General features: G+C 39.8%; 1 protein-coding gene across 3 annotated transcripts in view; it reads right to left on the bottom strand.

Annotated features, from left to right (window-relative positions):
* The window catches only part of LOC146860800 (SITS-binding protein-like), a 695,607-nt gene that overhangs the window by 354,973 nt on the left and 328,523 nt on the right, over window positions 1–12,111 (bottom strand). For 2 of the 3 annotated variants that reach the window (XM_085644761.1, XM_085644759.1), the window contains exon 3: window positions 6,998–7,205. In XM_085644761.1, the coding sequence (XP_085500887.1) occupies window positions 6,998–7,205 (208 nt within the window). The remainder of the gene's footprint in view (window positions 1–6,997; window positions 7,206–12,111) is intronic. The other variant, XM_085644760.1, reaches the window with a different exon arrangement.

Below are 12,111 nucleotides of genomic sequence, written 5' to 3'. Positions count from 1 at the left end.
TATTCACAGAAAGCACTTACTCATTTCGGTATTCACAGAAGTTAGGAGTCCTAACTTTAGGACTCCTAAATGCGTTCTATGAATACCGAAAGTCTTAAAGTTAGGATTTTTCTCAGTTTAGGAGTAGTAAAGTTAGGAGTCCTAACTTTACTACTCCTAAACTGAGAAACTTTAAGACTTTCGGTATTCACAGAACGCATTTAGGAGTCCTAAAGTTAGGACTACTAACTTTACTACTCTTAAACTGAGAAAAATCCTAACTTTAAGACTTTCGGTATTCACAGAAGGCATTTAGGAGTCCTAAAGTTAGGAGTCCTAACTTTACTACTCCTAAACTGAGAAAAATCCTAACTTTAAGACTTTCGGTATTCACAGAAGGCATTTAGGAGTCCTAAAGTTAGGACTACTAACTTCTGTGAATACCGAAATGAGTAAGTGCCTTCTGTGAATACCAAAATGAGTAAATGCCTTCTGTGAATACCAAAATGGTAGTAAGTTTAGGATTTTGTCTTAAGTTAGTTCTGTGAATCGGGCCCCAAGTTCTTTATAATCTTAATTACTGGCCATTTTGAAAACATGTCCATCATGGAAATTATATATTTTCGTGAACTGCCAATGAGACCCATAATGTCCACTGCAACATTCTGCCAGGGATACTCTGGACACATGAAATCACTCATAGGAGGTCTTAAGGTTTTAAGTGATTTATCAGCTGAAGCACATAATTCACATTCCCTAACAGCTCTCTCCACCTCAATATCTAAACCTGGCCACCAAAACCTGCTTTTGATAATGGATTTAGTTTTATAAATTCCAAGATGACCATCATGGCATAAAGCTATAATCTTACTTCTGAGGCTAAAAGGTGTAATCAACTTATCACCTCTAATCAAATGTCCATCCAAACAAGCCAGTTCACTTCTGACCTCCCAGAAAGCTTTTAACTCTTTAATCTCAATTTTGCGTGGCCAACCATAACTCACAAATTCCAAAACTTTCTTCAAGTTGTCATCTTTATCAAGGGCCTCATTCCACTCAGACCTTTGAATAGAGTCAACACCATGGTCCCACAACCATGCCACCTGAACATCTTCCATAAGGTCATCTTGATTTTCTACTAATTGCGTGGAAAACCTTGAAAAACAAATCAGCAATAGCATTGTCTTTACCAGGAATGTAAATCACTTTGTAAATATAGTCCAAAAGTCTCATTGATATTCTAGCTAATCTGGCACTAACATTGCTCATACCAACATTTGATAAGATCTTAACCAGAGGTTCGTGGTCACACTTGATTATTACTTCTTTACCCCAAACAAAAGTTCTAAAATGCTCCAAGGACCAAGCACAAGCGAGTGCCTCACGTTCAATAACTGCATATTTACATTCCGCAGGGGACAAGGTTCTTGAAGCATAGGCTACAATATGCTCTTTTCCATTCTCATCCAATTATGAGAAAACAGCGCCAATTCCAGTGGCACTAGCATCAGTAGTAATGTTGTTTTTTCCATATGGATCAAAACCCTGAAGGGCAGGAGCCTGAACAATTGCATATTTTAAATCATCAAACTCTTCTCGGCAATAATTAGATCACAAAAGTTCTCTTTTATTTTTAAGAAGTTGCCTAATGTGAAAGTTTCCATTTGAAATGTTTTTAACAAATTTGGAGAAAAACTCCACCATCCCAAGGAAAGATTTAACATTGTCTTTATTCTTTGGGTTGGGAGCATCAGTTATGTTAGAAACTAACTTGGCCTTGGGACGAATTCCCACTGCACTAATTTCATGTCCCAAATAATTTACACTAGAGGCCGCAAATTTACACTTTGAATACTCAACAGACAAACCATATTTGTTTAACAAGGAAAGTACATTGACAAGTTTACTTTCGTGGTCAGCTTTATTCTTCCCCATAACTAGAATATCATCTTGAAATATGAGGACATAACCCAAATAAAGAAAATGTTATGCATAAGACGCTTGAACACAGCAGCCCCTGTGGCCAGCCAAAATGGCATCCTAGTATATCTGAAACACCCAATATGAGACACAAAGGCTGTGAGATCTTTACAAGTGTCTGAGAGGGTAATTTGGTGATACGCTTGGGACAGATCTATAGTTGAAAAAACTTGCATACCTCTAGTTTTAGAAATCATCTCGTTGATTTTGGGAGGAGGAAATTGATCAATTTGAATATTGGCATTTAAATGGTGCAAATCAATGCAAAGCCTAATTTTTCCATTGGCCTTCCTAGCTGCGACCAATGGAGAAATCCATTGAGAACTCTGAATTGGCTGAATTACACCATTATTGGCCAATCTATTCAACTCACTTGCTACTTCATCCCTGACTGCAAAAGGAATATTTCTTAGTTTATGTATTTTAGAAACAGCATCTGGTTTCAGCCCGATGCAATGTTCAAACCCATCAATCTTGCCTAAAGTCCCTGAAAATACATTTGGAAAATCCTTAAATAAACCTTTTCCTAAAGAGTCACCATCATCAACAACTAAAACTTGTTCAATACCATTGGGATCTAAAATCATTTTTAGTTTCTTCTGATCTTTCCAACCGAGAACGGATGGACCTTTCTTTGACACATACATTTTGCAAAGGGCACTTCTGTGTTTGAACCTAAACAAAAGCTTTCTATAGCCTAATAAATCAATAGGATCTACATTAAAACTCTCTGGAGCTATGTCAGGTACTAATAAATCAGAACCAATTCTGTTAATAAATTTATCAGACCATAAAGATTCATTAATAATTGTGAAGGGAGAACCTGAATCTGCCGCAATGTGAATGTTCACACCACCCATAAGCTTTGAACACATGGGCTTGTTTGATTGTTTAACACTTGAGATGTTTAGTACAACTCTACCCTCTGATGAGGATATATAATTTTCATCCTCATCACTGTCATCATCATTAGAGTTAAATTCCTTTCCTTCAATGCACTTAACTCTACTGGATTTCTTATCATGACTCACTTTGCTAAAATGACCCACCCTTCCACAATTTGAACAACGGCTTTTAATTGCAGGACATTTTTTGTTGTTGGCTAAATGGTTCTTACTGTCGCACCTGTAACAACGTAAATCTTTTTTATTAGAAGTAACTTCTTTTTTACTGCTGGATTTCTTAGGAACATTGCTTTTAGTTCTATTAGATAAAACTCTAGCCACAGTCTCTTTGAGGAACTTCAGAACCTTTGAGTGCTTTCACACACCTTCCAGACAATTCACCTTTACGAGCTACTGCTACAACATCTTTAAGAGGATTATCTCCATTAACCCAGAGTCTATCTTGAATAGAGGGATAATAAGAGTGCATAACTATTTGGTCCCTTATTAATTATTCTTCAATTTCACCAAACCTACAATCTATTGCTAATTTTTGAAGGGCCATAGCATAGTCATCAATCGATTCATTTTTAAGTTGTTAGTTATCTAAATGTTTAATACTTGATTAAAAACGCTCTCATCACCTCCAGCAGAATCCTTATTTAATTTGTTGTAAATTCTTAAACCTTCTGGGCCAAGGCTGTGCATTAATAAACCTTTTTTTCTATCATTAGACAAGTTGTTAGCATGGTCAATAGTAAAAAGGTAGTTAATGAAATATTCTTTCCATTGTATCCAGGGAACAGGTGGATCACCAGGAATACATAAACATTCTTTTGGTGGATTTACTGTAATGTTTGTAAGTGGGGTAGACATAGTAAGCGACAAATGAAGCAATTAAAATTGTTTGAAAATAATTATAATGGATTAAACATTATATGGAGAGTCACACCAATAAAGCTGTGTGAATCAGCATAGAAAATCACACTGAAGTAACTGTGTGAGTCAGCGTAGAAAGTTTACGCAGATCAAAGTTGTGAATAGAAATGCAGAGTCTCACCTTCACATTGAAGTGGTCATTATTCTCACCATTCACCAAAACGCTGCGCAGATACAGCTAATTGCGCGGGGATAAGGCTGACAACAATGAGGACTAAGGGGTATTTTTATAATGCCTCACGTTTTGTGTTGTATAATAGCGCAGTGTCAGTAATGAAGGCAGTGCGCTCCCGTCGTCCCGGCAATGTTCGCTGAGATAATGATCAGTAACGTCTGTGAAACAACAGCGATTGGTGAAAAAGGGTACTGGAGACCAATAGGAAAGCAAGATACAATGCTCCAGGAAGGAGGCGCTGAAGACGAAAATTAAACCAATCAAGAGCGTTGAAGCGCTGAATAGCTGACAGAAACGGTGGCTGAAATCCGGAAATAGCTGAATTGACGGGCAGGTTCTCGATCGGTAGGATCGTTGCCAAATAATACGTGTAGTGAAGACTAACACGTAATGAAATTATAATTCAAAATGTATTGAAGCATAGACCAGACGAAGATGAGGTAGCAGCTTCAGGGTTCAGATCCCACATGAGACTGCCAGGTAAGTCCGATCACTGTCCCCATGCAACCGTAACCATTTGAAAGCGAAGTGTTACACGCTACTCGCATGCCACAGCGCATGCTAAACTAATTTGAACAACAACTTTGCAACATTCTTCCCATTCCTCGTGAAGGCCAGGAAAGCTTCACGAGGAACGGATAACAGAACACTACAATTTCTAAAAACTGACCTGGGAATCAATATTTTCTAAGATGAGGACTTCCGTCTTGTCTGTGTTGAGATTGAGACAGAAGTCCCTCATCCAGTCGGCGACGTTCATCATACATCTGTGGAAGTTGGATGAGCTGGGTGTCGTTGGCGTAGGAGATGATGTTGAGTCTGTGTGATCTCACTGTGCTGGCCAGGGGGGTCATGTACATGTTGAAGAGGGTGGGGTTGAGAGCCAATCCTTGGGGGACTCCGCAGATAATGTCCTTGGATTCCGAGGAGAACGGTGGGAGAAGAATTATCTGGGCTCTTTCAGTGAGGTATGATGCAATCTATTTGACGGCATCTTCCTGAATTCCAGTGTCGTGGAATCTGTTGATCAAGATGTGATGGTAAACGGTGTTGAAGGCAGCTGACAGATTCAGGAGGATGAGGGCTGCCATTTTGCTGCGGTTTCAGGAGTGCCCTGATGTGTCAGTGGCTGCGATCAGGGCAGTAATTATAAGTCCTGGTGTGTTTTTCGCCTTCTGTACCCATGTATTGGGTGGACAAGGGCCAGACCTCTTGCCCCAATGCTCTTGCTATTTGAGGACAGAGGGAGTTCCATGAGCAGAAATAATCTGCTCCCACCGGATGGGAGCATACCAACATATGTACCCGCTCCTGTGTGCCACACAAGAGGTGCATCTCTCACACAGGGATCCACCTAGAGCCACAGGGCAGCCCCCAACAACCCCCAAAGGCTTTTATGTGTCCTGGATGGTTCCAGAGTACCCCAAATCAAAAGAAACATGTGGTGCAAGGCCGCATTATGCATCATCAAGTATTTTTGTGAAGCAGTTGAGTCACTAATATCATATTCAAGCCTGAGCCCTTTTGAGTGCCCTAAAAGCCCTTTGGCAAAGTTCTAGATTTACATATGTGACCTTGTGGTACCCCCAATACCAGAAGAGGCACCACCAATAGTTAATGAAGAGTGTTTGGGGAAGCTGCAGAAGGTGAAGCAGCCCTCCCCAGATAATTTTTAAAAACTCGCCTGAAGTCTACCAGTTGGTTGGATTCATGCCCCTGAAGAGAGTTTTTTCTTCATTTCAAGCTCTCCCTGAGGCTGTACTTTTATACATGGGCTTGGGAGTGTAGGAACTCTTGATGGCTGTTTTTATTGATGCTGTTGCAGTCTAATAAAATTAAAAGAAAGAGTATAATACATGGTAGTAAATTACATCATTTATCAGTGTTTATCAATGCAAGGCTTAGTGGCGTATTTACTTTAATTGAAGATTATAACATGTAATGGGTATAGGTATTGCTCTCATTGATTTCAGTCATGTTTCTTTGGCGAATTGTAACATGTGACTGTTTTTACGGAGGTGGTGACATTCTGACTAAGCCGGTAGACCTACCTTTTTGATAATGACATCACCTTATATTATAATGATGGTTCTAGTATAAGTGGGCGGTATTGTGATGCTGTCTGTAGTATAGGTTTAAAGTATTGTGGTGAAAGGGTTCAGGACCCTAGCAGGTGTGTAACAAGTTATAAGGGTGTCACCAAATGTATTTACCTGATTGCATATATTTGAAATTTTAGACATAGAATTTAATGGTGTTTGTTTAATAAAAGCACTTTTTCTTATCAGTAGAAAAAACACTGCATGTACATTGATTTATTGAGTGTTGTTGTGTACTATCAAGCTGGGGTTACTTGCCCACACCACCTCTCCTAAGTAGGCATCGCACTGCTCTGCTTCCCTACCCTGAGAGAGTAAAGTGCTGCAATAGTGTATTTAGTTCCCAGTAAAAAAAATCAGCAGGCTTGTTACTTGTGAAAGACTTGCATCCTTTGCAACTATAACCCAATTTCTTACAAGAGATGAAACTACAAAGCCCTGCAAAAAAAAGTAATGATTACTTGAAACATATCTCCTCCAAGTGTAACTGATTACTATTAGTTCTGGGACACATGCTACCTTGTGCCATGGAACCTGAGGGTGTGTGAAAGCTTTACAAAAAAAACTATAGATAGGTAGATAGATAGATAGATAGATAGATAGATAGATAGATAGATAGATAGATAGATAGATAGATAGATAGATAGATAGATAGATAGATAGATAGATAGATAGATAGATAGATAGATAGATAGATAGATAGATAGATAGATAGATATTGAAATCAGGTATACATATAAATGCAAGCTGCATCAACTGACATCATTAGTCAATTCTCGCTAGTTATCCAAGGCTGCTCACAAAACATATTCAATCCATCTAGAGACATTATAATTATGACTACAAATTGCAGGATTTTGTATAAAATGTTATCATTATGAAAACCAACCTGTTCAATTTGCCATGTTAGGAGTGTGGCCCAAAATACGGAAAATGATTACCGTAGTATGTCGGTGTTCGGAAGTGTCCTTTGATGGCCTGAGAGCAGATTTCTCATTTCTTGATGCACAGACAGCAAAGAGTGGCTGACACAAACTGTGTACTTGAGAGGTACAACTTCTGACGAGGAAGGGTTTTCCAAACAAATGTTTTTATTTCTATCTAAAGAAATTAACACAGGAACGTTTTCATGAAGCATGACTGACACTCCTATCAAAGAGAGAAACACATGTTCAGAATAAGAGCTAAAACTGATTCCCCCCAAAAATATAATTTAGTTATCTTTCCATTCTAATACCAATACAAACAGAGCACTTTTTTCATTTCTTGAGTGTGATTTCTGATGTCAGAAATACGCATGCAATAAGAAAATGATGTTACTCTTATCTTGTAATATTTATCACAAGTGTGTAATGAGGTCACTGTGCCATGTTCTCTTCACACCTCTATGTTTGAGTCCTGTGAACCTTCCGCTTCATGACCTCACCCATGAGAGGAGGGAGCCTTTTCAGTGAGCAGTGGCAAGAACAGATCCTGCACACTTTGAGCCTCATTTATGGGATTTTGGCATAGGGCAGTGCAGCAAGGCATCTTGTTGCGCCGCCCTACGTCAAAGTGAAAGGTCAGGAATGCACCGTATTTATGCAAGAATGTGCATTCCTGTCCTTTCTCCCTGCACTGGCGCCGTTTCAGCAGCCTAGTGCCAACACAGGCAGCCTTGTACCATGGGCCAGAAGGTTCACCTTCCTGCACAAAAACGATTCTAAGATGCGTTTTCCTCTGGGAAAAAAGAAGAGAAATAAACACATTCTCCCTGTTACGCCTGACCTAGGTAGGCGTAAGGATTTGGTGCTTCCTCGGGTTTACATGACTTTTAAATCTGGGGCAGCATCAAATTCCATGGGAGTTGCATGGTAAACCCCATAGCAACACCCATGGAATGCCTCCCGCGTGCACAGTAAGACAACGCATCGATTTGCCCTGTGTTACCTTACTCATGATTTATGACGCCACTCAAAGCCATGCAAGGTGGCTCTGCGTTGCTTCATAAATCAGATTGAGAGCCCTGTGCCACACATGTACCACTTTACGGGGTGCAAAGGTGATGCAGGGCTCTCATAAATAAGCCCCTATGGCCTCCACTCCGCTGTAAATTTCGTTTACCGGGCTAAAGTAATTACCATGTCAAAACTATTGAAGCTAGAAATATATTTAAGACTGCTTGCATCACCCATAAAGCCATTCACACTTCCACCATTCGCTACCTAGCAACCAAACTCAAGATATCAGGAGGCACTAGATCTTCACGTAAAGCTAAAATACAGGTGCTCGAACCTCCAACTTTCAAAAGGGAAAGACTTATGGCGCAATCTGTCTCAGGTAGTGCAAATAAAATTTGGATCTCGCTGTCTCCAAACCTTCGCATCACGTCCTCTTTCTGGATCTTCAAAAAGGACCTTAAAAGCCTTCTCTTCCAAAGACATTTTTCTCAATAACACTCTTTGCTAAGCTCCCCACCAGACATATGCTCTCACATTTAGTGGCATGACACTGATTGCTTCATGACATCCTCAAGAGGTATAACAAACTCTCCGCTTCAACTGTGCAAGTTTGTAATATGTATTTATGTATCCCTAAATGCTTTAACTTTTCTAAATATGTGATATGTAAATACGTAACTCTCACCATGAGTAACTGTAGTAGCTATACATATTGTCATCTACTACCTTTTTACTCTAAATTCCTCATGTAACGTTCTTTTGCTCTATTGGAAAGCACTCTGACACCTCTGAGTAATGTCTGCACTATATAAAAAAGCATATATAAATAAATAAATACGTGTGGAGGATACTGCCACTTACCACCTGCCCCAATGGCAGCCTCTTAGTTATAGCGGAAGCTATGTGGTGGAGCCTGGCAGTAAGACGCTCCCTCATCTGCCTTTCATTGAGGCTGCTAGTAAAATTGCACCTATTTTTGTGATCTGCAGATGAGCTGCAACCACTGCTGCCTGTCCTACACATAGTTTCTGAATCATATCCAAGGGAGCACGTAAATGTGTCTGGTAGGATGCAGCGTGAGGTTTATTGCAAGGTGCTTGCTGGGTCATAGTGAATTTAGGCAGAACTGAGAGTAGAAACATTATGGGAGGGATATACTGCTCTTAATTTGCCCCATGCCAAGCTTGAGCAGTCCAGTAGCTTTTCCCTGATGCAAATAAAAAACACAATCACAGACAAATGGATGAAGTGTAGATGAAAACCCGTAACTATGTTATACACATAATTTTAGCAAAATCAAGTGGTCTTGACTAATACAGGTACAATTGGCTGTCCACCTCTTTTCTTAAAGTAACAAAGAAAGAAGAGAAAGAAACCAGGAACAAAAAGACAGAACAGGCAAAAGAAAGAAAGAAGGCAAGAAAGAAAGATAGATAGATAGCATGAAAGAAAGAATGAAAAAGAATAGAAAGAATAAAGAAAAGAAAGAAAGCAAGAAAGATGAAAAGAAATAAGAACTTAAGGAAGGAAAGAACGAAAGCAAGAACAACAGAAAAGAAGAAGGCAAGCAAGAAAGAAGGAAAGTAATAAGGAAGGCAAGAAAGAAAGAAAGAAAAAGCAAAGAAGCAAAGACCGAAAGAAGCAAAGCAAAAAAAAGAGGCAAATAAAGAAGGCAAGAAAGAAAGAAAGCAATCCAGAAGGAAAAAAAAAACAAAGCTTGTGTCGTGTAGTTCCTAGGAATCCCCAGGATCTGCTAGTTTTGGATGACCTAAACTGAGGCCTTGGTGTCCCAACCGCTTTCGGACACCCCCACAGGATATGTCAGCCGGTAGACCAGCTAGCTCTACAGTGCCACTACCACCCCCCTGTATCTTACATTGGTGTAGGTAGTTTCTGGCAACCACTGAACATGACAAACCTGATTCCTCAGGGATCGTGGAAAACAGTACAGTACTTTTTGCTCAGGCACTTTTGCTTGCTTACTATCAGAAAATACACAGGTTGGTGATTAAGATGTTTCAATAAGTATTTATTGGTCCAGCGGCAATCTGGTGTAAAGCATAAGTGCTGCGACAATCAGGAGACAGAAGCATACAAAAGAGATTGCAAGTACCAATACAGTAAATAGTAGATACATTTCTACGATAGTGTTAATAAGATGAACATAAGCAGTCCAGATAAAAACAGTAGCACATTGCATATTCCTAAAATGTGTGCCCTAAGTAATTTGCCTAAATGCACCTAGCCTAGATCTGTATGTGCTGCATGTATATGCGTATGTAGCCAAGAAACCCCCAGGGAAGAACCAGACCCCTCACCTGATGGTTTAGAATGAAGGACCCAGTCTCTGCTTCGAGGATGACACCCCACAAGAGATGTCAGACCACTGCGCGTCGAAGATTCAGCATGCAGGACCACGTGTCAGCTTGCAAGGAATTCTCCTCTGATTTGTAGGGGGGAATAAGGGTCTTTTATACTAGAGTGGTCACTCCAGGGTTTCTTCTAGACAACCATAAAGGTGTTGGAAACAATCAGGAATGTTTTCCCAAACAAATGTGACCATGCACAGTTGGCTGTTGGCCAAGGAGGAAAAAAGTGTTGACCCATATACAGAATAATTATACCATACCTGTGGACATGTTTATGTACGTCAGGTACAGGAATTATGATAGAGTACAGAAAGCATGGTGTCAAAGAGACAGTAGCAAGCTACTAGGTAAAAGGTCACCTGTTTAGAATTGTTATTGTCGTGTGGATGGGACAATGTATGTAAAATGGGGTATACCTGACAGGACTATCCTAAAGGACACGACAATGTAAGGAAAGAAGGAAATAAATGTTTAAACAGTGTTGCAAGTGCTGCAAATTAAGGATGGTTTTCTTCCATGGGAAAAGTTTATTAATGGACCATTGGTAAAATTGAATCCAGAATAAACATGTTCTGCAGGATTGTCCACTTATGAAATCACATGTATAATATCAAAGCTATAGAACAGTTTCAAATGGGTGCAATCTGTTATGCTGTGATGTCAAATAAACATAGGATACTCCAAAAGGAGTTTATAACAGCATTAACAGGACATAGGAACTGATTAGGTGTGAAATGTGGCCTGCTGGTATAAAGCGTTTTGCGTTCACCTCCAGTTCTAAACATAAAAGCAACACTAAATTGAATATAAAGTAAAAATTAAAAACACTGGCACTGAAGGGAACTACCTTGTGTGCAGACATACTCATTGTGAGAGAGCAAAATGCAGTCCCTCAAAGTGAAGTTATCCAGTGCCTGAAGTAGGCTGACCTATCGCCCCTTGATTTATGCTGTAGTAAGCAGAAGCAAAATGTGATTGACACAACAACAGACCAATGGATGAAGAGAGATGGCTGAAAGCATCTTTAAATAAATATATTAAACATGTTATTTTTTTTTTTTATTAAAAGGTCTTGGCTAACGCCAGACCTAATCAGGATAACAAATTGCACCACTCGATTTTTAGGATTCAGATATTATTTTATTAATTTTTAGAAATAAGCCATTCAAAACTACCCACCTACATCCATCGGCAGTAGGGACTCGTGCACTAAGCATCATGAGCATATATCGTGGAAAAATTAAGTAGATGAATAAGTAGCAAAGAGAGAGATAAGAGGGTCAGAGCGAAAGGAAGGTACGTTCGGGTGTGCGCTGATGTTAAGACCTATGGAGGTGAACTCAGACAAACTAGTGGTCGTCAGGTACAGCCGTGGAAGTTAAGCGCAATATTCGTAAGTACTGGGGCAGGACAATTCACTGAATTCATAAGCTAAATGTTTGAGGCAGGGTTGCCACATCTTGTAGAATAGGGGGAGGTGGTGCAGTTTTTACATCCCTACTGTAGCCAGTTCAAGTGTGCCAGTAGAGTGTCTGTACCCCATTTGGCAAGGAGGAGCCGCTTAGCTGCTCCAAATGCTAGGGTAATGGGCCTGCCTCTAGTGGACCATAAGGAATAAGTGAAGGGGGTTTGGGAGACCCAAAAGAACATAGCTCAGGAACCAGGGAATATTAGTCATAAACATAGTGTTTACTGCTTCCAAGACCCCTTCCCAGAAAGACTGCAATTTGAAGCATTGGCAAAAAA

This window comes from Triturus cristatus, chromosome 3_1, assembly GCF_964204655.1.
Source record: "Triturus cristatus chromosome 3_1, aTriCri1.1, whole genome shotgun sequence".
Taxonomy (NCBI): domain Eukaryota; kingdom Metazoa; phylum Chordata; class Amphibia; order Caudata; family Salamandridae; genus Triturus; species Triturus cristatus.
The sequence above is the reverse complement of the archived record's forward strand: the minus strand, read 5'-3'. Positions and strand labels throughout refer to the sequence as shown.